The 24,997-nt window shown below is 37.0% G+C and overlaps 3 protein-coding genes and 1 long non-coding RNA gene across 6 annotated transcripts; 2 read left to right on the top strand and 2 right to left on the bottom strand.

The window, feature by feature from the left end:
• Positions 1 to 353: 353 nt before the first annotated feature.
• LOC121792393 lies at positions 354 to 2,185 on the bottom strand. The gene is made up of 2 exons (XR_006048874.1): positions 1,087 to 2,185; positions 354 to 951 (listed from the first exon to the last, which is right to left on the bottom strand). It is a non-coding gene; the product is annotated as an uncharacterized LOC121792393 (long non-coding RNA).
• Positions 2,186 to 12,451: 10,266 nt separating this feature from the next.
• On the top strand, positions 12,452 to 13,252 carry LOC121792391 (calcium-binding protein KIC-like). Its single transcript, XM_042190312.1, has one exon. It carries the CDS (start codon positions 12,675 to 12,677, stop codon positions 13,056 to 13,058), a length of 384 nt encoding a protein of 127 aa, XP_042046246.1. The 5' UTR covers positions 12,452 to 12,674; the 3' UTR covers positions 13,059 to 13,252.
• A 115-nt stretch (positions 13,253 to 13,367) lies between these two features.
• Positions 13,368 to 15,879, bottom strand: LOC121792390 (serine/arginine-rich splicing factor RS31-like). Of its 2 annotated transcripts, XM_042190310.1 has the most exons (6): positions 15,728 to 15,879; positions 15,532 to 15,657; positions 14,387 to 14,499; positions 14,077 to 14,300; positions 13,733 to 13,984; positions 13,368 to 13,587 (listed from the first exon to the last, which is right to left on the bottom strand). In XM_042190310.1, exons 2-6 carry the CDS (start codon positions 15,635 to 15,637, stop codon positions 13,557 to 13,559), a joined length of 726 nt encoding a protein of 241 aa, XP_042046244.1. In that variant the 5' UTR covers positions 15,638 to 15,657; positions 15,728 to 15,879; the 3' UTR covers positions 13,368 to 13,556. The 2 variants fall into 2 exon arrangements, with proteins under 2 accessions (XP_042046244.1, XP_042046245.1); XM_042190311.1 differs by lacking the exons at positions 15,532 to 15,657; positions 15,728 to 15,879 and adding an exon at positions 14,630 to 15,514.
• A 2,961-nt stretch (positions 15,880 to 18,840) lies between these two features.
• LOC121792389 (calcium-transporting ATPase, endoplasmic reticulum-type-like) lies at positions 18,841 to 23,637 on the top strand. Of its 2 annotated transcripts, none has more exons than XM_042190308.1 (8): positions 18,841 to 19,158; positions 19,582 to 21,101; positions 21,181 to 21,302; positions 21,526 to 21,804; positions 21,904 to 22,287; positions 22,416 to 22,525; positions 22,608 to 22,836; positions 22,914 to 23,637. In XM_042190308.1, exons 2-8 carry the CDS (start codon positions 19,622 to 19,624, stop codon positions 23,478 to 23,480), a joined length of 3,171 nt encoding a protein of 1,056 aa, XP_042046242.1. In that variant the 5' UTR covers positions 18,841 to 19,158; positions 19,582 to 19,621; the 3' UTR covers positions 23,481 to 23,637. The 2 variants fall into 2 exon arrangements, with proteins under 2 accessions (XP_042046242.1, XP_042046243.1); XM_042190309.1 differs by lacking the exon at positions 18,841 to 19,158 and adding an exon at positions 19,169 to 19,279.
• Positions 23,638 to 24,997: the final 1,360 nt, after the last annotated feature.

Raw genomic sequence — 24,997 nt, 5'->3', positions numbered from 1 at the left:
GGTGATTTCTGGTTTGTCTTCTGCCATTTTGGCTGGTTATTCTTCTCACCTTTTAGGTCGAGGAAGGTATAGTTTTCTGGGCTATGATGAAGGTTTCCTGAGCCCCTGCTCGGATACCATGTAGAAACTAGGTATTAGGGATAATTCTTGTATATTATTCACACTAACTTTGTACATTGGTAATATAGGCCTAGGAAGAACTATACAAGGTAAGCATAATTATGGTATAACTGTAACGCCCCGTTTTTTTTAAACCCTAATTTGTGAACCCGAAAGTACTGGTTTTAATGATATTATTTTCGCGAAGTCCGTGAATTAATTATTGGTGGATTAATTGTTGTTGGACTAGAAACTGTGAAACAATGACTGCGCAAATTTAATTAATTCCTGTTCGTGAGGAATATTTATTGGACTCAATTCCGTGTTGGATCCAATAAATAAAATAAATATTATGAAAATCTAGTCCGTGATAAATAAATTGCGGACTGCACAATTTAAAATAAAATACAATGGACCGCGAATTAAACAAATTTAAATAAAGATCCTGCTGATATCTTCCTCCTCCGTGAAAAGATATTCCTCCTCCGTAATCTGCAAATAAATACCAGATAAATGCAAAGTAAGTAAAAAAAAAAAGAGAAAAGAATTTGAACCCCCCTCAACAACCGTCTCTCCCTCATGAATCTCTCCCCAAATCTCTCCAACCTCTCAACCAAATCTCTTACTCCTCTATAATACAGACTGCACTCTTCGTTTCCTCATTCCCATCTCTGCAGCAAAACAAGAACTTCTCTTCAAATTTCAGTTCAAGGTAATTTGGCAATCTCCATCTCCGTACACGTTTTTACTTCTAAATCAAATCGTCAAACTCATTGAACTTCTTGAACAGGACCGAGAAAGAGATTCAAGCCACACGCTCTTTCCAATCCACTGCTAGTCTCCATTACCAATCTGACCAGAGGTAATTTCAGAGAAAATCTATCATCCTCTTCCAAAATAAATCCTCTTTTGACACATGAACATATTTCTGGCAGAAACCAAGAGAAAGGAAGATAGAAGCCACAACCTCTATTATTTACAGCTTACCCGTCTCAGATTGTTGAGGTATACACCCCCTCCAACCAAATACGTTTTGAAACTGCTGCATTCTTACATCAAACACTACCACCTATCAATCTGTAATTTACCTCTTAAGCGATTAAACAAAGAAAACGGAATAAAAGATCGAACTTTTAAAGAACTGGAATCAAATCTGAGAACTTAACTTGCGGGGAGAGTCGGTGTCGGAGGCGTCGGGTCTGTTTCGGGGCTGCGCGGTGTAGTTTCGGAGGCTGCCGGAGCAGGCACGGTAACAGCCGACAACAGCGGCGGCGAGCTGGGGCGGCTGGAGCAGCGACGACGGTGGAGGCGAAGCCGGGGCTGGCGTCGCAGCTTCTCACGGCGGGCAGCGACAGCAGCGGCATCCCCTGGCTGAGCAGCAGCGGCGATGACGGAGCTGCGGCGAGGGTGAATCGGAGCAGGCGACGAATGGATGGGGGGGTTCCTTCCGATTTGGTCGAGAGTGAAAGAAGAAGAGGGAGAGAGAAGAGAGAGAACCGAGATGGAGGGAGCAGGGGAATCACTTGATTTGTGTTTCATTTGGGGGAAAATTGGAAAGAAGAAGGAGAGTAAAGAGAGAGGCAGACGGGTTGCTGGGAGGGGGAAGAGTTTTTTTTATTTTGGGCCATTTTGCTTTGGGCCTTGATTTAATAAAATTGGGCTCTTGTTTTTAGATTTGGGTCTCATAAGTTAATGGGAGGATGTATTAAATCTATGAGATCCATTTAAATCTTTGGGCTTTAATTTGTAATTGAAGGTATAAGGTGGAGAAAATAATTAAGACATGAGCTTTTAATTAAATCCTTGGGCCAATAACTAATTAAATCTTTGAGTAATAATTAAATTAATTGTGGGGAATTATTTAATTAATTCCAGAATATTTCAACGAATGAATAATTATAACATAAGTCCGAAATAAATATAATACGAGGGAAAGTGGTTGCGTTATTTTAATTACACACCTTTATATTTTTTTTTGGGGGATTTTATTTTGATATCGTTGAGGAAAATACGAGGAGCCAACGGAGGAATTAGGGGCGTAAGCGGCCGCCGAATAATCGAAAACCGAGATAAAACGAGTTAAATAACTTTGCTTAGGAGGCATGCATCTTTTTATTTAATTTGAAAGTGTGTTGATTTATGTGTTATATAAATTGTTAAAGGTGAATCATCGCAAGGGAATCGTGATCGCAAGGGAAAGAACGTAATTTCAAATTAAGCACTCGAGGTGGGCTTTCTTTTAAATAAGGACATGTTAGAATTGGTATACTGAAAAGCATATTTCGAGCATGTTGCACGGATAGAATTGCTTGTATACAATAAACTCTACAATCCACTTTTATCCCAAGGCGATAAGAAGTAATTTTGTCGCATTAGTGTTTGCTTATGCATTTATAAGATGTTTCTCAAACATTTAAATGTATAAGAAGCAAATAAGTCTAATTCTTTTGCATAGTAGACTGGTCGTGAACGACGTTCACAGAAGGTGACGCAGTCGGTCCTTTGTAGAAGAGAAATAGAATTTCATAACCCAGATAGGCTTTGGCTATCTATCGTGAAAGGTTGCAGTGTCAGTCCGCATGTTTCCTTACCTTAGGAAATAAACGACACTGGTGTGGTATAGCACTGAAGGATCTAACAGTTGAGATAAGTTTTTTTTTGCTATTTACTGAAAGACGAGGTCTCGGTGATTGTTATTTCTTAATCATTGTTGACATAACATTGAGCATACGATATTGATTATGCACTACTTTGATTTATCAAATGGTGCGGATTTTTCGCAATCCAAGAATCCTGGTATCTTGGGTAGTGGTGATCAATGTCTAGAGGTGCTAGTATTGTTATTGCAATGAATCGTGTGCTGGGTGAGTCCAGTTTGATAATATCCTCAAGAGGTGTTCGAAAAAGGTTTTATTATTCAGAAACCCGGCCGGTTGGAATTTATTCCAGAATAATAAATAAAGATTTTGAACTAGACAACTCTTGGAAAAAGATAGTAATTAATTAAAGTCAAATAGCAGACTTAAATTAATTAATGGATATTTATATCTTAAACACGAGAAATAATAAATTAAAGAGGTAAAGCCCGGATTACTCGTAATTTGGGATTGGACGGGCAGTCAATATTATTATACTATAGTGGATGATAATAATATTCTATTGGACTTGTATTAAATTGGGGCTCAATTTAATTAGTAAAAGTCCAACAGGTTTGGCCCAAGTCCAACCTCCATGGATCCCTAATCTGGCCCATCATAACTCTATATAAAAGGAGATTAGAAAGGAGATTCAATGAGAATTAATAATTAATTTTCGTGCTCCCCTGTGGGGGTGGACGAAAAATCGGTTTTTGAGAAAACTGATATTCTGTCTTCATTCTAATCAAGCCCTTTTCGATTCTGATAAGCTTTGCCCACCCAAAGGTCAGATTCTGAGTTCGGGATACAGATTAGAAGATTCGTGGTTGAGTACGAAGAACATCACGTGGAGAAGGCGCAAGCAATCCTCGATTCTTTGGAGAATCAGATCGGTAATTCTAAACCGTAGGAATTCATGTTTTAGGTTTTAATTCCTTTTACATGAATTATGTGCGTTCTTGGATGCAATTCTGTGTTTAACATGTAGTTAATTAATCCCATAATCGGTCAAATAGATCCGTAGATCTGATTTATTTGTGAATGCATGACTTCCGCTGTGCAAGGGGCTCCAAACTCCAGCAATTGGTATCAGAGCCAATTTTTGGCTCTGATTATGTGGATTAATTTCATGTGAATTGCTCATGTTTATTGTTTGGTTCGTGTTTAATTTGGCTTCGAATGTACGAACACGAAGAACAATTAACAATTGAGCGCTCTCGTTTTGATTGACTTCTCACGGAAACATGTATATGAATCCTTATTATATGTTTTTGTTACTTGAATCACTTTATATTTATAAAGTAGTAATGATTACATGGAATAATAATGATTATATTGGGGAATTACATGGAGCGTGATTTAATTCTCAATTCGTGTTTGTACGTGATTGTGGTGAATTGAATTACAATTATGATATCGTTGCGATATGTGAGGACGAGTCGCAATCGTGTTGTTGGTTCACATCGAGGGCAGTAGCGGCTGAGGTAATGCAGCTGCAGCAGCTATCCTTGATGCGGTACAGTGGCTGACCAGATCAGCTGCGAGACATTGAACAGCTCACAACGGGTGGCTGGGCAACCTCGTGCAGCAGTCAGTGTGCACAGCTCCAACGGCGGCGTTTGTGCGGCAGAGACGGGGCAGCAGCGGCTGCAGTCCGAGTGGGAGCTCGTTGGTGGCATTTCCGGGCTCGTGTGGCAGCGCAACTTTCCAAATTAGTTAGGGTTTCCCCAATCCTAGAAACTAATTTTGGATAAATTCAAGATTAATTTTGAATAAAATTTGAATCTATCTTTAGTAGGATTATCTACAATTTAATTTTGATTAAATCATGGATTAATTGAATATTTATCTTTATTTTATGAATTTGGATAGATTAAATTCTATCTAGACAAATTCTAGATAAATTAGGATAATAATTAATCTTATTTTATTTTGTCTTATGGATTTATTTAGATTTAATTCTATATGAATAAATCCTAGCTAGACTAGATAAATAATTAATTACATTGGATTTTATCCTTATTTAATGGATTTAGATATATTTAATTATATCTAGAGAAATCCTAGATAAATTTGGATGAATAATTAAATTTATTTCGGTCATATGGATTTAGATAGATTTTATTCTATCTTATTGAATCCTTTATTGACTAAGATAAATATTAATTAAGTTTATTCATATCTTGTAGATATTGATAGATCTATATCTATCTAGAATATATCTTAGTAGATTTGGATAATTAAAATCCATGTTTATCTTTATCTTGTGGATATTTATAGAATTAATTATATTTAGAAAATATCCTAGTAGATTTAGATAATTAAATGTATCTCTATCTTATAGATATTGATAGATTTATATCTATCTAGAATATATCTTAGAAGATTTAGATAATTGTTAATCCAGTATTGTAATTATCTTTTGGATTTAAGATAGATTTAGTTCTATCTAGTTAAATCCTAGTTGAATTAATTAATATTAATTCTAGTTTATCCTAATTTTATGGATATAAATAGATTTATTTCTATTTAGATAATATCCTAGATAAATTTGGATAAAGATAATACAAGATAATCCTAATCTAATTGGATTTTGATAAAGTTAATTTTATCTAGAATAAATCCTAATAGATATGATATATTCTAGTTTCTTATTCTAAATAATTTAAGATTTTCTTAAATCTTAGAGTGATTGGATTTTATCTTCGTCTTATGGATTTGGAGAAATTTGTTTTTATCCTGAAATATCCTGGTAAGATTTAGATAATGATAATCCAAGGTCAGTATTATCTTGAATTTTAGGATTTGATTTTATCCATGTAAAATCTAGAATAATCCTAAGAGGATTTAGATAGATTCAATTCTATCTAGATAAATCCTAAATTAATTTGGATAACCATTATCCAAGATAAATCTTAACAAATCCGAAATTCCTATTTTGGATAAGATAAGCAATTAATTATTTAATTAAATCTTCCTAGATTTATTAAATAATTTAAATAATTATCCAATGATTAATCACCATGAATTAAATGGATTTATCTGTTTATTTGGTGTTAATCTATTTTAAGTGGATTATCTGCCTTATCTACTTATGTGATAATTATGCAAAACCATGTTTAAAATTACTAAGCGATAATTACAACAGTGTGTTGTATATGGTCTCCATAAATTGGTCTATATATGAAGCAGTTTCTAATATTATCGCGACCCACCTTAGTGGGAGCAATAATCCTACGAAATAGCAAGTTCATAAGATTAGACTTCTTAATGGTAAATTGTTTAAACTGGAAGCATGTTTCTAATATTATCGCGACCCACCCTAGTGGGAGCCATAATCCTACGAAATTGCAAGTTCATATGTTTAAACATATTTATAAGATAGCTATGGAATTTTGTTAGTGGCGTGCGACCTTCCCTAGAAGGAGTATCAAAACAGAAACGAAATTCCTAGATGCTAATATTTATGGTTAAAGCTTAGGCAATATTTGGCGGCCATGCCACCTTAGTGGTCTCTGGACTATTCGTCGGTATTGTGACCAGGAAATTGTTGGAATCCAAATTTGTATGATCTCCCTAGAGGCGTACTTATTTGGTTTTCACAGTTGTGAGATACATAAATTGTTTTGTGGTTGTTTGCGATTATGTATCAAGCATAGTATGTGATAAATAGTTTTATTTCTTCTCAGCCAAATTCTTAATAATGTATGCGAACCTTAATGAAATCAAACTCGAAGGCCAAAATTATGTAGACTGGAAATGTAAATGGATAAGATTCTCATTGCTGAAAACTAAAGTTTGTATTCACCAATTCATGTCCTCCATTTCCTCGACAAAATTCCACAAAGAAAGTTTGAGAATGCATTTTATGCATGTACTTGACAAGTTCTTTGAGGAAGAAGATCAAACTATTTTTTTTAAGTAGTGAGACAAGTCTTGGTTTTTATTGATGATAAAGAGATATCCAATAAGGACGTTGTCCAGATTCTATTGGAATATCCACAAGAGATAGAATGTTTTGAGGAATCTTCTGATTTAGTTACTCAAATATTTTCTACACTCAGTTCATCGCCAAATGTAATAAGAAGTGAGTACAAGAAGGTTGTTACTGAAAAGTTGGAAACCTTCAGCATTGTATTCACTTTATTACTTTTGGAGGAAGATAACATGATAGTTGACGAATTCATTAAGGCTGCATCTTTCCTATGTCTTAGTTCAATCGAACAGAAGACTAGCAATGGAAAGAGGGAAGAGCTGAATTGTCATCAATGCATGCTGAAAGCAAGAAAAGCAAGAAAAATTTGGTGAAAAGGCAAAGAGAAGATGCATTGTAAGTCGGATTGACCTCTTATATAGAAGGACAATGGCTTAGATAACAATGCAACTTCTAAAGGAGAGATCTACGTCCAGTTGGGCAGTTGTTGCAGTGGGAGCTATTTTTTATGCTCACTTTATTGTTTTGTTTTGATGTATAAGACTGTTTTATTGGTACAGTTTAGTTTAGAAAGAATTTAGTTTCAGTTTCTAAACTTGTTTATGATTAAGCGATGTTCGATATCTCATTTTATAATGCGTGCATTATTGAGAAATGTGATTCGAATATCTATCATAGTACCATAGAAAAACAAATTGTACATCATAGTATCTAAACAATATAATTGCAACAAGATTGAGTTTAACACAACAGTTCAACTTCTTATACAATGAACAATAAAGTATTTATGGCACTTAGACTTAAGGCCAAGAAAGTACTTAGTAATTGTTCAAACTGATTTTGTCTAACTCAAGTGACTATCGAGATTTTAACAACTTGCTTGTTAAATAGCTTGAAGGTCAAGAAAGTCTGGTTGATGCACTATAAGTTAGAATCCTTTGGTGGTTCAAGGGATTCAGAATACTTATAGAGATGCAACATAGAAAGACTAGTAAGTCACAATGGTTTACACCATGGGAGACGAGCAAATGAGTTAAGATCAGTAGTGGGAGTTAAATCCTAGTTGACTACTCCAAGCGTTCTTCTAAAGAATGGGATAGTCATATAAGAAGATATCGAAGTCTCTCGAAGACAAGTTCGATAAGTGAACAGTTTTACTCAATAACACCTTATCAGTGATGGGATATACGTTGGAAACAACGAGTTATACCTTAAAGAAACTATCATAACATCCGTACCTTCTACAACACACGAGTTGTGGACTAGAGCCTAGTTTAGTCCAGCACATCTCAAGGTGTGGAGTTATTCCAACACATGTTTTGAAAAATGTATCCAAGTAATTGGAGGTGTGTACTGAGGTATGTTTTAAGGTTGTCTCAAATGATAGAAAAGGTACATGTTCTATAATCTTCACTGCAAGATATGTGTTTGTTTACACGAATACTAGATTCTTTGATGAAGATCATGAGGAGAACTACAAGCCTAACAAACATGGTAATTCTCAAGATAATGAGAATATCTATTTTTCACCTTAACCAAGAAGTCATACCATTAGAAACTTATGCACTAAGAAAATCAACATTTGTACCTAAGATTGTAAAAGTCGTGTCGTAGTGGGAGCGTTCTTTGCGAACATAATAAGTTCATGGGTCTAAAAGAGTCTTAAGACTCAGTCTTAGATCAACTTGAACATAATCCCTGTAAGTGTAACTACAAGGACGCAATGACTTTTTCAGATAATCATTCTTGATAAGATGATAGATTATGAATAACAATCTTAAATAGACAATAATGTTTGCAAGACTTGCGATACTACCCATAGACTATTTCAGTCAGTGGGATGCTAGTGACCTGCAAGTGTAAGCATGGATCTCAGAAGGCTAGAATAATGGCAAAGGGTTATACCCAGAGAGAATTATATTCTCGTCTGCCATTTTTGCCTAAGTCGATCTGTATATTGTCTATTGTAGCCTACATAAATTAGGATGTATGTATTATGATTATCAAGACAGTTTTCTTTAAGTAGAAGTCTTGAGGAGATCATCTGCATGGAACATCTTAATGATTATGTAATACAGGGCAAGAAAGTTGAAAGTGCACTATATTTGGTATTCTTGGTACTCTACGATGATGACATCTATAAAAGTTGATAAACAACTCAGAGGGTTATCTAGCGTAGGAAACTGGTCGTCTACCCAGTTTAAGGATGATGGATTTAAGATTATCTAGTTACATTCTAAGCATCTGTGTCATTAGATTGCTAGAAAAAGAATGTATGTTTTCTTAAAGAATCCTACATCTACACAATACTTAAACACTTTAGCATTGAAAATTCTAAGAAAAGGTTTTTCTTTTTCTAGATGGAATTATTTTGTCTCTAGTCAAGTGTTTTTCGACATTGAATGAGATCAAGAAGAATGAGACAAGTTCCATAATTGGAAGTCTCATATATGCTATGATGTGTATTAAGTTAGATATTAGCTTTGCCGTTGGCATAGAAGCATGATATCATTTTAACCATGGCCAAGGACATTGGATTGGGTAAAGAATATACTATAGTACTTGAAAAAGACTAAACGGTATGCTCTAGTTTACCAGACATCCATGTTATGTCCTTTAGGTTACATCCACTCGATTTTATAATTGATTGATGATCGAGTTATCCTCTGACTATGTGTTAACGTTAGGAGTTGTTAATCTCAGTAACTTCCTAATAGCTTTGACCGTGATTCTGAGTATGTGTATGAGTATTATATTTTGTTATAATTACTCTAGTCATATGTCTAACTCGAGAGAAACACGATCTGATAAAGCTAAGCAATCACATAGATATGAAGTATGAAATTAATTAAGGATTAAGTGCGAAGCAAGACGTTATGGTTTCCAAGATATCATCAGAGAACAACCTGGCAGAACTTTTCACAAAATGCCTATATGGCAACATGTTTTACACATGAGGTGAAAAGTACGGTAGTTCGATGTATCATGGCCCGAGACCTGCTTAGAGTATAAGTGGGAGAGTTTTGGCAGTGGGTATACTCGAAAGCATGATTTTGAGTATAAGTGGGAGATTGTTAGAATTGGTATACTGAAAAGCATATTTCGAGCATGTTGCACGGATAGAATTGCTTGTATACAATAAACTCTACAATCCACTTTTATCCCAAGGCGATAAGAAGTAATTTTGTCGCATTAGTGTTTGCTTATGCATTTATAAGATGTTTCTCAAACATTTAAATGTATAAGAAGCAAATAAGTCTAATTCTTTTGCATAGTAGACTGGTCGTGAACGACGTTCACAGAAGGTGACGCAGTCGGTCCTTTGTAGAAGAGAAATAGAATTTCATAACCCAGATAGGCTTTGGCTATCTATCGTGAAAGGTTGCAGTGTCAGTCCGCATGTTTCCTTACCTTAGGAAATAAACGACACTGGTGTGGTATAGCACTGAAGGATCTAACAGTTGAGATAAGTCTTTTTTTGCTATTTACTGAAAGACGAGGTCTCGGTGATTGTTATTTCTTAATCATTGTTGACATAACATTGAGCATACGATATTGATTATGCACTACTTTGATTTATCAAATGGTGCGGATTTTTCGCAATCCAAGAATCCTGGTATCTTGGGTAGTGGTGATCAATGTCTAGAGGTGCTAGTATTGTTATTGCAATGAATCGTGTGCTGGGTGAGTCCAGTTTGATAATATCCTCAAGAGGTGTTCGAAAAAGGTTTTATTATTCAGAAACCCGGCCGGTTGGAATTTATTCCAGAATAATAAATAAAGATTTTGAACTAGACAACTCTTGGAAAAAGATAGTAATTAATTAAAGTCAAATAGCAGACTTAAATTAATTAATGGATATTTATATCTTAAACACGAGAAATAATAAATTAAAGAGGTAAAGCCCGGATTACTCGTAATTTGGGATTGGACGGGCAGTCAATATTATTATACTATAGTGGATGATAATAATATTCTATTGGACTTGTATTAAATTGGGGCTCAATTTAATTAGTAAAAGTCCAACAGGTTTGGCCCAAGTCCAACCTCCATGGATCCCTAATCTGGCCCATCATAACTCTATATAAAAGGAGATTAGAAAGGAGATTCAATGAGAATTAATAATTAATTTTCGTGCTCCCCTGTGGGGGTGGACGAAAAATCGGTTTTTGAGAAAACTGATATTCTGTCTTCATTCTAATCAAGCCCTTTTCGATTCTGATAAGCTTTGCCCACCCAAAGGTCAGATTCTGAGTTCGGGATACAGATTAGAAGATTCGTGGTTGAGTACGAAGAACATCACGTGGAGAAGGCGCAAGCAATCCTCGATTCTTTGGAGAATCAGATCGGTAATTCTAAACCGTAGGAATTCATGTTTTAGGTTTTAATTCCTTTTACATGAATTATGTGCGTTCTTGGATGCAATTCTGTGTTTAACATGTAGTTAATTAATCCCATAATCGGTCAAATAGATCCGTAGATCTGATTTATTTGTGAATGCATGACTTCCGCTGTGCAAGGGGCTCCAAACCCCAGCAGGACAACGTCCTAAATATTTTATCGATGGAAATGAAACTGTATTTATCATGCCGTGATTTGATTTTTAACGTGCCTATCTGATGTGGCTATGTGCCATTGTTATATAAATCGAATTCGGGTCCTCGTAGGGCCGCAAACCCTACTTGGACTAGTGTACACCTATGGTAGATCGTGTGCTAGCGTACGGGCTGGCCGGTCTAGTGGCTTGGTTTGTGGCCACATTCCAAGTCATGTATTGGCAGATATGGCTAACGTCTATGGGAAAATGACTGATAAGTCGACTTTTACTATGGGAAAATGATTTTAGTGCCTCGGGCCTTTCTAAAGCTAAACCCCGGCAGTCACTTAAGTATGGCATGATAAATTGACAATCTTTATTGAAAATGTTTTCGGCATGAGTCCATTGAGTATTTTTATAGTACTCAGCCCTGCATGTGTTTTCCTTATGTGCAGGTTGAGCGGCGACGAGAGTACGGTGGTGTTGAGCAAGTTAATTGGTGAATGAACTGTTGTCTTTGAATTATGGGTGTCGTTGTGTCTTCACACATGACGTCACTCTCTCTCTCTTGGTCGTTTCCGCTGTGACATTGCTTTCACTTATCTTTTATTGGGCTTGCAACTTTAATTATTTGGTTATTGAATACTTGAGATTTTGTTGGACAATGTCAACTTCGTATCAACTCCTTTGAATATTAATTGTTGGTCCAACTTGTGTTGAAACCCTAATTCTTTTCGTCTTTCTATTTAATTCTTTTAATCACGATCGCCCGTATTGATTAACCCTAAGGGGCGGTCGTGACAATAACCGTGTACAATATCTTCCTAATTGTGTGTGATTGATTTCCCCTAATCTTCTCCCTTGATTCCATATAATCTCTTCTTTGATTGTGCAGGATATTTGAAGATCTTCCAACATAGGGTTGGCCCGAAATTCGGTGGACTGACCCGATTGATATCCCTAATTATATGTGACAGTGTATAAAAGTAAAGAGGTAAAACCAGAAGATATAGAATTGGTCCAAAAACCAAAAATAGGGAGAGGAAGAGGGAGGAAGCTTCTTGGAAGATACACTTACAATAGAACAAGCAAGCAATTCCCCATGAGTCACGTATCATGACACAAACAGCAACCCCACTCCAAACGAATAAGCACCTTCCTCGAAAAAACGCTCATTTTGGAATTGGAACTATGCCCTTATTTTTATTCAATTTAATTCAATGCCCACTCCAAAATTGTGGCATACTATACAGTTAGGCAGCCATCAAAACGTGAGTATAATACTAACCTAGAAATAAAATCTAACCGTCCATTATTGCACAAGCGGTTGAGATCATTTAATGCCTACTATACTACACCACCACAACCTTGCGTTATACTACATTTACAACCCTTTCTCTTTATATAGAGCCATCACATATTTCCCTCCTTGCATACTTCTAAAAAGTTGACTATTTTGATATTCTCGATGGCTGCTTCCAATCCCATCGACATGGAACCAAATTCGGAGGTGAAAGAGTATGAAGACTTGCTGCCGGTGATGGTGGACAAGCTGGACGGCGACACCTTCGTGGCGGAGCTGTGCGGTGGATTCCGGCTGCTCGCGGATCCGAGCAAGGGGCTGATCACGGCGGCGAGCCTGCAGAAGAATTGTGCGCTCCTGGGGTTGGAAGGGATGAGCAGAGACGACGCGGAGGCGATGGTGCAGGAGGGTGATCTCGACGGAGACGGAGCGCTCAATCAGATGGAATTCTGCATTCTCATGGTCAGACTCAGCCCTGGAATGATGGAGGATGCTGAGACTTGGCTTGATAAGGCCATTCGAGGAGACTTGCTCAAATCCTCTTCTTGATTCTTCTTCTTCACTCTTTATTTTTATGAGTACATCTATATCTTTCTATTCTCCTAATTATTCATGAAACCATTTTATGGCTTGTTTTCTTGTATAGTTTATGTTTGTGTCATTATCAAGCCAATTGGTAATGAGAGTAACTTTGAGAATATCATATCACTCCAAGTTAGTAATAAGAAGGATTTGTTTAAATACTTGGAATGACAATCTCCGTATAAATGTAGTAGAACCTACTATGTAATAGTGAAGTAGTACTACTATTTTAGGTGATAGATTAAATTCTAAAAAAGTGTAACTGCACAATCACAATAAAGTTCTAAAAGAGATAAGCTTCATACACAAAACCAAGCAAAATTACAAGAGATGCACGTAAATAAGATAATCCAGAGCAAGAGATCCATTCAATTCAAGATACAGAACCAGTAGTGTAGCTCCTACACTAGTGTATAAACTTATATCCTTCATTGCCTAAAACGCTGAGCTCATATACACTCGCCATCAGGTTCTTGATCTTCGAACAGGTGACCTACTAAAAATAGAAAGGGAGATAAGTGAGTATATTTTCTGCAATGTACATTTGCCACAAGCAGTAGATAAAGTGAGACTATTTTTCATATGTATTTGGTTATTCATTCAAAACGCATAATATTAGTCAGACATGCATATATATCTACCTTCGGTGTCTGCCATAATCAGGGCTCCTGCGCCGGTCATGTGATGGGCCAGCGTACCTATCATAAACAGGGCTTCTGTCACGCCCATAATCAGGACTTGGGCGGCTCCTTCGAAATCCTGGACTAGGTGACCTTCTGTAAGGGCTGTCTCCACGCCTACCATAGTGTCTTCTGGGGCTCTCGTGCATTCCACCCCTCTCATCATCATCCCTCAGTGCATACTCAACAGAAACAACCCTATCCAGTACCTTGCTGAAAGATTCAGAATAAATATACTTATTCAGCACAAACAGAATGGAGGAATATTGTCTTCGTCTTTTATGTGGTATAGTGAGGCTCCTGACCTCATGTGGGTGCATTCCAAAGCTTTTGTTGCATCCTCCTGAGTCTCAAATTGCACAAATGCAAAGTTCCTTCGAATGCGGACATTGAGAAGCTTCCCATAAGGCTCAAAATGTTTTTCTATGTCATGGACTTTGGTACGCACAGGATCAAAGTTTATCACAAAAAGGGTCTTAGTTGGCTTTTGATTTGCAGCTCTCCCATCACGATGCCTACCACGTTCACCCTGTCAAGATGAACAACACAAAAGGCTGCCTTAGTAAACCAAAAGCATAGCATATTTTATCAAGGCTACAAACAACGCAAACATACCTTGGCCCATTCAACTGACAACCTGCGCCTGTCATGCCCAAACGTAATATTATCAAGATTGCGAATGGCGTCTTCAGCATCACGTTCATCCTCAAAGTAAACAAAAGCAAATCCTGAAGGTGAAACAACTTATATGAGAAGTGTAGACAACAGATATCATTCAGGAGTACAACTGTTGCACAGAGCTGCATCACTAAGCCAGTATATTATTTCTCCTGTGGAGATTTGAAATAAGTAAAACACCTGCAAACATGAGAAGGTTCTGATGAAAGCAAAGATGGATAGTGGAGGCAAACTAAGATCATGGAGATAGTTGAGTAGTCATTGCTAAGCATACTTCAGCAATATCACAGCATGAGATCAGTAAATGGAAGACATGGCATGATATAACTCATTGATCGCCTTAACATTAGTGAAGGTGGGTATGGCATGATGAACTGGTCTGACACCTAGATCCCTTAACATTATTGAGGCAAGCATGGCATGCCAAAATCATCCCCACCCTTTCCATTTGGGTGGGATAGCAATGCTAGCATTGAAGAAATGAATGAGATGATTTGGAGAATGAGATGTGGAACTGTTCCCATCTGCAACTAGGAGAGCAGGTAGGAAAGTAGGCAGCCTTTGCATTAGAGGTTTTTATTGCATAGAAGATGGTTCCTTTGTAGATGTTCCTGCGTCAAAACAAGGCGCTTAAATATCGAAAACTTCTAGTATATATAACTATATTTCCTGATTTTTCCATAATTCTTTTTTTTTCAGGACACACTGACCCTGCAATATTTACAAAATGGATATGCACGCCTACATGCGTAGTAAGTGAAGAGCAGAGGTGTTACATGTGTATAATTGACATCATCTTTGAGCACTTTGAACATACATATGGTTACTCACTGGAAACTCCATACACAAAGGAAGATTCACTCATACCCACTTCCGAAAAACATTTACATAGAGTAAAAGAGTATATACTAGTATCATTTAACACAAATCATAGTAAAATAAGCATACAAAAAAAAGTAATTACTATCAATGAATACAGAATAAGTCCAGATTCGCTAACAAAATCGCAGAAAAAGGAATCGAGAGAGAAAAAAAACGAAGTAGATGTTCTCTAAACGAAACCCCCCTGTAAAATATAGTACCAGATTTCATGTCGACGCGGTCGACTCTTCCATACTTGGAGAACAACCGCTCCAAGTCTGATTGGCGAGTTTCGTATTCGAAGTTTCCGCAAAAAATCGGCCTCATCTTCGTCGCTTGACGAGATTCTGACTTGCAGAAGAAAACATTAAATTAATGCATCAATAAAACCGCAACACAAGACAAAAAAAAGCTCACCTTGCAAATTCAGAGGGGAGGTAGCTTCCAGAAGCGACGTTGATTAAAGTATGAAGAAAAGGAGTGACGGAGTGTTGGAGACGAGCATCTATCATAATCATACTATACCATACATTTATTTATGTGTGTGAGTAAGAACCCTAGATTTTCAAATTGAGTTGGGTGGGGACCATTCAACTCAGGCTAGGTCCATGGGCTATTAATGGGCTGCCTCCAAAAAAGTCATATCATTGGGCCATAAAAAAAACTAAAATTTTACACGGTTGCTTTTGAGTTTTGAGGTAAAAGGACTTGTTGTATTCAGGGATAGGGAAATTTCGAAAACTGGTATACCAGATTTAAATCGTACAGAATAAATATAGAGATGTGGGTATACTGTACTTTTCGGTTTAGTTAAGTATACATTTTTTTTATACTGCAATATATCTAAAATTTCTATAGGTATTTACTATGGTTTATGGTATACGGTATCTGTGAATATCGAACATATGTATAATGGAGTACTATCATATAACGGTATAACGGCATTGCGGTATGTTATAACGAAATCGGTGTACCAATTTTTGGTACGACCATACTAAAAATGTGGTACATTATTAGTATTAAAATTGTTCATACAAAAATTTCAATAAAAATAGTACATTATTGGTATTAAAAATGGTCATACAAAAATTTAATAAGAATCAAGAGATCAAAATAATGGATTGATGTATCAACTGCTATAATTACTTATTACTCGTAGGACTGATAAATTTTGATCCGACACAAACACGCACGGAGTAATGATTTGGGTCAAGTCTTATGAGGTTTTGGTCCTTATCGAGTCGAACCAATAAGAACCCGATGATTTGGAGTTGGTTCGGATTATTTGTTAAGAAATAAAATTATTATTTTAACTATTTTTATAAATTAAAAAATATAACTAAGTTACTTTTATTATTTAAAATTAAAATATGATAATGTTTTAATCATGTTATAACATGTTTTAATTGTAAAATATCATATTTAATCGTATAATATCAGAGTTTAATAGTGTAATGTGATGATTTGATTGTTTCTGACGTTAATGGTAGGACTGACAATTTTTGATATAACATAAAAATTTCAACACAAACATGCACGAATTTAATGGGTTGAGACCCAGTAAAAATCTGACGACTTTGTGTTGGATTAATCTTTGACCTTATTATGGCCCAATATCAGATTGATAATGACCTATCTGCATAATTTGCCGAAATACTTGTAACTACTCATGTCGTATCAACTTTAGCCAGTTGGTATTACAATTATAATATTGATATTTGATAGTATATAGTTTTAGTTCTACAAGAAAAATGTTGTACATTTGACTACGACTGATCATATTATAAAAAGTAACTTATCAAGGTTAGAAAAGTTAAAAAGAGTGGGGGAAATTATCACAAGATACTTTCCTCGAACATTCGTTTTGTAATATTCCTACTAACAAAGCATATTCTATTCGTAATTTATAATAAATTAGTTAGTGACTTTGACATAGCAATTCAGAAAGACTCAAATATTTTATTTATAGAAATGAAGTTTCACATATTCCAGATAACGGAAAAGTACTATATTTCTCTATCATAATAGGAGTTAAATAACATAGACGCTTTCAAAATCTATTTTAGTTACATTCATACAAAAAAGTTGAAACTCCGATCCTAAGGTGCCCTTCACACCTCGGTCCGATAATATTGTGAGAAATGTTAAGTGGGAGCGCCAAAGCCAATTTTAGTTACATAGTACTACTGTAAAAAGTAAAAACCGTACTTGAATTGACTTTCAGCAATTGAAGTATAGAACAACATCAAGATTTATGTATAGCAATATTGGTGTCAATTTGAAGACAAAGCCGCGCCTATTTGGGAAAACCAAAAGTAGTACAAACATTATGATTTATGATCTTAGTACGATTGAAATATATGAATAATGACAATGATGTTTATATGACACAGCCACTAGAGCGGATTCCTCCCCAATTATTTCTTTTATTCACAAATATTTACCAACAGTTGACTTATGGTATACAAGTGTGTGAAAAATAATAGTAGTAGTAGTAATTTTTTATCACATGATGGACGAGACAAATTTTAACAAAATGATTGATTGGAAAATTGCTAAATAATCACAAAAATATTGTCAAATTTCGAAAATCAAATATGAAAAATGAAATTTTCACAATTGTTTTAGTTTCTTTTTTTTCCAGTGAAATATGCGATGAGCCGATTTTAAACACACTACATACCATATAAACATGTATCATCACCCTTAAGGGTGTTAACATAGTCATAATACTTCCACATTTTAAAATCGGTTACATCATCACATATTTCTCCGAAATTGAGGCGGATAGAATAATTGCAATTCATCTAGCTTTTGTAATTTAATTATAATTTTGAAAGTGTAGAAAGAAGATAGAAATGTAGAAGAAATAAGAATGAGCGGAATCAAGGGAAGCCAACAAGTTAATAATTCATTTTTAACAATTTTTTTTACTTTGGAGCCTGACAAGACAAGCATCGAGATAATGTGAATATTTGTACTTACTATCAATATATCCTTGTGAGGGTTGGTACAAAAAAATGACACGAATGGCCATTGGTTACCTCGTCTAGTTGGGAATATGAGATTGTACAAATTTCAAAATACAATATGATTTATGTATACCATTTTTCTCTACAGTTAAATCCCAACAAAATTCAAATTTTTATGTATACAACATTTCCTCCTTTATTTCCCATTCTTTAAGATTTATTGACATTTACCAAGTCCAAATAGTTTAAAAGAACATTCTACATCTTAATATATTCGTAGCTTGCAAGTTTACTTAATTTTTTTATTTATATGGTGCAGGCCTTCTTGTATTCTACATTTTAATATATTCGTAGCTTGCAAGTTTACTTAATTTTTTTATTTATATGGTGCAGGCCTTGTTGTTTTGCCAATTTTTCTATCTTAATTATTGTATTAAACAAAGGAAAAAAGAAAGATTTTTTCTCCAGACTGTTTTGTTTGTTGGAAGGAACAGATTTGAGATTCCAATCTTTCACGTCTTCATAGGCACCAAGTCAACTCAATGCAAAAATGAAAAAACAGTGAAACTTCATTTTCTTTCCTCCCAATTAAAGAGTCATTTATCCCGCTTTTTAAATTCGAAAATATGCACTCTGTCCTAAACTGAAGAAAGCAGTTTCGAAAGAAGATAATGCTACCACTTTTATCCCCACGCAAATCCAACCCCCACTCTTTGAATGATTTTCTCCACTTCACTCTTTGAATGATTTTCTCCACTTTCTCAAACAAAAGCATATATTGACTGAAAATTCTTCCACTACTTTTCAATTGTATATTTGGGAGAAGCGATTCCTTGTTGCTTGGAGTTAAAGCCATGGACTTTTCTTCGTTTTGAGGTATTTGCGGGCTTCTCTCAACTGGGGTCTTCTTGTCTCTCTCATTTCACTCTCTATATATACTGTGATTCCAAACATCTAAGCTTTTATGTGAATTTGGATCATACGTTGGTTTCGTGAGGTCAGGAGTGTTGAGAATTACTGTGAATTTTCATATCTTATGTTTTAGTTGTGTTAATTAAGTTGGTAGGGGTATTTATTGCTTTAGTTGGTGGAAATTCAAATCGGTTAACCAAGATGAATTATTGTCTCCCTTCACATCTGTGGGCCAAGTTTCGGTATAGCTGAATTTAATGGCTTTTGATATTATCAAATGTCTCTTTCTCTTCCAAATTAAGATTACATTTTATTTGCCATTTATACATCTATTTACTTGCTTATTTTCTGAAGCAGCTAATTGTAATGGCGTTTATTCTTGTGTAGGAGTTTTGAGTGAGATATCTTCTTTGTATTTTGTTTGCAAATGGAAGAAAGAATTGATGAAAAGCCATTTAAGGCATGGTCATGGTCTGTGGAGCAGTGTTTGAAGGAGTACAGAGTGAAGCTAGACAAAGGGTTGAGCACGTACGAGGCAGAGAAAAGGAGAGAGAGATCTGGATGGAATGAACTCCAGAAAGAGAAGGGGAAGCCCCTATGGAGACTTGTTTTGGAGCAATTTGATGATATGCTTGTCAAAATCCTTCTATTAGCTGCTTTCATCTCATTTGTTCTGGCTTTCTTGCAAGGAAGTGACGAGGAGGAGTTGGGGTTCGAGGCATATGTTGAGCCTTTTGTCATTGTCTTGATACTGGTCCTTAATGCAATAGTTGGTGTTTGGCAAGAAGGTAATGCAGAGAAGGCCCTTGAAGCGTTGAAGGAGATGCAATGTGAATCTGGGAAGGTATTGAGAGATGGATATTTGGTGCCTGATTTGCCTGCACGAGAGCTAGTTCCCGGTGATATAGTGGAACTGCGTGTAGGGGATAAAGTGCCGGCTGACATGAGGGTGGCGGTGCTGAAAACCTCGACCTTAAGAGTCGAGCAGAGCTCTCTGACTGGTGAGGCAATGCCGGTGTTGAAAGGCACCAATCCCGTATTCTTGGATGATTGTGAGCTGCAGTTGAAAGAGAACATGGTTTTTGCTGGAACCACAGTTGTCAATGGCAGCTGCACTTGCATAGTTGTCAGCACTGGGATGCAGACTGAGATCGGACAGATACAAGCTCAAATACACGAGGCTTCGTTGGAAGAGAGTGACACTCCTTTGAAGAAGAAGCTTGATGAGTTTGGTAATAGGCTTACTTCTGCTATTGGCATCATCTGCCTCGTTGTATGGCTTATCAACTACAAATACTTTCTCTCGTGGGAGGTTGTGGATGGATGGCCTTCGAATTTCAAGTTCTCTTTCGATAAATGCACTTACTATTTCAAGATAGCCATTGCCCTCGCAGTTGCTGCAATCCCTGAAGGCCTCCCTGCTGTGATCACAACGTGCTTAGCATTAGGCACCCGGAAAATGGCTCAAAAGAATGCTATAGTACGCAAGCTTCCTAGCGTGGAAACATTAGGATGCACATCTGTTATTTGTTCGGATAAAACGGGAACCTTGACCACAAATCAGATGGCAGTGACAGAGTTCTTCACTTTGGGAGGTAAGACTACAGCTTCTAGAATTCTCCATGTCAAAGGCACAACTTATGACCCCAAGGATGGAGGGATAGTGGATTGGAACTGTTATAATATGGATGCCAATTTGCAAGCAGTGGCTGAGATTTGTGCAGTTTGTAATGATGCTGGAATATATTGTGATGGTCGCTTGTTTAGAGCAACGGGATTGCCCACAGAAGCTGCTCTTAAGGTTTTGGTTGAGAAGATGGGAGTTCCTGATAGTGAGGTAAAGGACAAGATTCGTTATTCGAAGCTCTTATCCAATCTTTTGATTGATCGCAACGCAGTTAAATTAGGTGAGCAGATCATTAATCTTCATTATTGCTGCCCTTTTGCTCTGTATATATCATTTCTGACATTTTCATTTCACCTCAGCATGTTGCGAGTGGTGGGCTAAAAGATCAAAAAGAGTTGCAACACTAGAGTTTGATCGCGTCCGTAAATCTATGAGCGTTATTGTCCGCAAGACAAATGGTAGCAATCGACTTCTTGTCAAGGTAACTTCCATTCGTCTCACAGCAGCTATTTTTCAATAGGATGCTCGCTCACTGAAAAATAGATTACCCTCTCTGATTTGGTTTACATTTTCAAATATCATATCAAGAACTTCATGGCCAAGTATATCTGTCACAAATGAAATGTTCCAAGACTATTTTCCATTCATTATGTTCTCATTGTGCACTGATTCGTTCTTTTCTTCGATGTGTACTTCTCATGTAGGGTGCCGTCGAGAGTTTGCTGGAGCGTACTTCCTATGTGCAACTTGCTGACGGTTCAACTTTCCCCATGGATGAAACCTGTAGGCAAATGTTGTTAGCAAGGCTCTTGGACATGACTTCAAAGGGTTTGAGATGCTTAGGCTTGGCATATAAAGATGATCTTGGAGAGTTCTCAGACTACTATACTGAGATTCATCCAGCACACAAGAAGTTGCTCGACCCCTCGTGCTACTCCTCCATAGAAAGTAGCCTAATTTTTGTAGGAGTAGTTAGTATAAGGGTGAGTTTGCATATCTTATCTTGTCATAATAAGTAATCTATTTATTAGTCACGAAAGGGACTTGCATTTGTATCTTATAACAATCTATACAAATCACAGGACCCCCCTCGAGAGGAAGTTGGTAAAGCAATCGACGATTGCAGGGGAGCTGGAATCAAGGTCATGGTGATAACTGGAGACAACAAGTCCACAGCCGAGGCCATTTGTAAGGAAATACGGCTGTTTCCTGAAGGCGAGGATCTCCAAGGAAGAAGTTTCACTGGTAAAGAGTTCATGGCCCTTTCTTCTCAACAACAAATTGATATATTGTCAAAACCTGGGGGCAAGGTCTTTTCTCGAGCCGAACCTAGGCATAAGCAGGATATTGTGAGGATGCTCAAAGAAATGGGAGAAATTGTTGCAATGACTGGTGATGGAGTGAATGATGCACCGGCCTTAAAACTAGCTGATATTGGAATAGCAATGGGAATCACTGGTACTGAGGTAACAGAGCTATATGTTATGCATTTCCCATTACTTTGTCTAGAAACATGTTGCTTATTGTACAAAGCAACTATATAGTTGGAGATGTGATCATAGAAGTTAATCCAAGAAACATTGCCAATTACTAGGTAGCGAAAGAAGCATCAGATATGGTGTTAGCCGATGACAATTTCAGTACAATTGTGTCAGCAGTTGCAGAAGGCCGTTCGATCTACAATAACATGAAAGCCTTCATCAGGTATGCTATGTTTCATTACATTACAAGACACGGTTCAAATACGCTTCATATCCATTACTAATGGAGTTGTGTTGATTATCAGGTATATGATCTCGTCTAATGTAGGGGAGGTTATATCCATATTCCTGGCTGCTGCTCTCGGACTACCAGAATGTATGATACCTGTGCAGCTTCTGTGGGTGAATCTGGTTACAGATGGTCCGCCTGCAACAGCCCTCGGGTTCAACCCTGCTGATGTTGATATCATGCAGAAACCACCTCGGAAGAGCAGTGAAGCTCTCATTGACACGTGGATCCTCTTCCGCTACATGGTCTGCTTGCTCTTTTTGTGCTGTCCTTCCATTTTAGGACAAGTAGTATTACTTTCTTACACGGTTGTCCTTGGCAGGTGATAGGGCTTTATGTTGCCGTTGCAACAGTTGGAGTGTTTGTCATGTGGTACACACAGGCATCATTTCTAGGCATAAACCTGGTCGCGGATGGGCACACCCTGGTTGAGTTATCTCAGCTGCGCAGCTGGGGGGAGTGCTCAACATGGTCAAACTTCACTGCGTCTCCCTTCACAGTGAGTGGTGGCGGGGCCATCTCATTCTCAGACCCCTGTGACTACTTCTCGGTGGGTAAGGTGAAGGCGATGACTCTGTCACTGTCTGTGCTGGTTGCTATTGAGATGTTGAACTCTCTGAACGCACTGTCGGAAGACAATAGCCTTGTGAGAATGCCGCCGTGGACAAATCCTTGGCTGCTGGCGGCCATGTCTGTTTCTCTCGCTCTGCACTGCTTTGTTCTGTACGTCCCTTTCATGGCAAATGTGTTTGGTGTGGTTCCGTTGAGCATGAATGAATGGCTCCTCGTCTTGCTGCTCTCTGCACCAGTCATATTTATAGATGAACTTCTTAAGTATGTGGGAAGGAGAAGGAGGAGGAGATTCACACCAAAACAAAAGCTGTTATAATCTTGATTTTCAGAAAATGGTGACCATGCTATTGAATATGTTACTTTATTTTTTTACAATTTTAGAGAATGTAATCTTTTGCTTTTATTTTTGTAATTTTGCATATTGCTAATTGCTCAAAGTTGAAAGATAAAAACAAAATTTGTTTGCTGAATAATTATCCTCCTCCTCAATAATTCGTGTATTGAATTACTCATTTGAAATGATTTCTTGATGCTACATGCATATTTCTAACCATGAGCGGCCTCACAGACCCCAGTGTCTTTCTTGACTTGTGAGGGGCTCGACTGCGCTAGCTTGTAGTAGGCGAAATGAAGACTCGATTGTACAAAGTCTGTGATGGCAAGCTGCCTCTGGTTATGCAGAGAAGCACCAATTGCTTTGGCGCCTTGAGATCATAACATTGTGGTGACAATTGGTGAATGCAGTTTCTACATATGGGCTGATATCACCATATTCTTACTCTTGAATGCTTGTGTTGTTGCGGCAGTAAAAGAATACTACTCCATCAAAATAGGACAAGAAATTGAACAACATTTGTGATAGGACAAGGGAGCTGTGCAATGTGACTCTTGACAGGGTCCACATACAGGATTGATGGGTTATTTGTCATAATTTATATTGATCGATGATATCTTATTTCAATATAATCTGAAAGACAATAAACTGTAGAATGTTACTATTATATTGGTCAATCACAAATTGTTGCAGAGTCATTTTAACCACAAATCTTGACACACAAAATTCCATGAATCGGTAATTGGATTGTGAATTGGTTTGATTAGTTCTTTGATACTACTATGAAACAGAACATATAACTTGTCCGTTTTTTGATTGACTTTTTAACATAAGAATTTTTGGAAATTTTGAATATTCACGTTGGAGGTTCAAAATAAAGTAAAGTTGATTTGGATTGGGATGTGAGAATCTGTAGGATGAGGGTAATGGATTTTATCCTGGGTTTCAGCTTGGAATAAGACCTTTACTCCAATAAAACGTAACGGTAACAAGTAAACTTTGGTGATTAAATTAAATTGGTTAAAGAAATGGTTCAGCTAAATCTTAAGAGATATACATCGCACTTTGAATTGCATCACTTAATAGCTGTCAATAATATACATCGCACTTTGAATTGCATCACTTAATAGCTGTCAATATCAGAGCATCCACAATGGCGCCTAGCGCACAGCCTAACCGAGCGCCGGCGCTAGGCGGTCGCTAGGCAAACCATTGGAGGATCCGAAAACCGCCGGTCGGTTTTCCGGAAATCAATTTCGCCTAGCGCTAGGCGGTCAAAAACCGCTGGGCTATGCGCTGGGCGATCCGCTCGGCTCCATTGCAGCACCCGGATCGCCGAGCCCATAGCCCAGCAGATTTTTTATTTTTGATTTTTAATTTTTGAAACACTATATATACGCGATTTGCACTTCAATTTCATTTGCACCACTTGTATTAACGAGTACTCTCTCTATCTTAATTTCTGTACAAGATCAACACCGAGAAATGGATCTGAACAA

This window comes from Salvia splendens, chromosome 2, assembly GCF_004379255.2.
Source record: "Salvia splendens isolate huo1 chromosome 2, SspV2, whole genome shotgun sequence".
NCBI lineage: Eukaryota > Viridiplantae > Streptophyta > Magnoliopsida > Lamiales > Lamiaceae > Salvia > Salvia splendens.
Note: the sequence above shows the minus strand (reverse complement) of the source record. Positions and strands in the feature narration are given on the sequence as shown.

Excerpts from the sequence above, each read along its gene's own strand:
- LOC121792390 (XM_042190310.1), bottom strand. The coding sequence starts at position 15,637 with ATGAGGCCGATTTTTTGCGGAAACTTCGAATACGAAACTCGCCAATCA. Across the intron at positions 14,301-14,386 it reads TGTCAGTTGAATGGGCCAAG|GGTGAACGTGGTAGGCATCG; the intron begins GTATGTTTGCGT and ends TCATCTTGACAG. Across the intron at positions 13,588-13,732 it reads GATTATGGCAGACACCGAAG|TAGGTCACCTGTTCGAAGAT; the intron begins GTAGATATATAT and ends TTCTATTTTTAG.
- LOC121792391 (XM_042190312.1), top strand. The coding sequence starts at position 12,675 with ATGGCTGCTTCCAATCCCATCGACATGGAACCAAATTCGGAGGTGAAA.
- LOC121792389 (XM_042190308.1), top strand. The coding sequence starts at position 19,622 with ATGGAAGAAAGAATTGATGAAAAGCCATTTAAGGCATGGTCATGGTCT. Across the intron at positions 22,526-22,607 it reads AACATGAAAGCCTTCATCAG|GTATATGATCTCGTCTAATG; the intron begins GTATGCTATGTT and ends GTTGATTATCAG. Across the intron at positions 22,837-22,913 it reads GGATCCTCTTCCGCTACATG|GTGATAGGGCTTTATGTTGC; the intron begins GTCTGCTTGCTC and ends TGTCCTTGGCAG.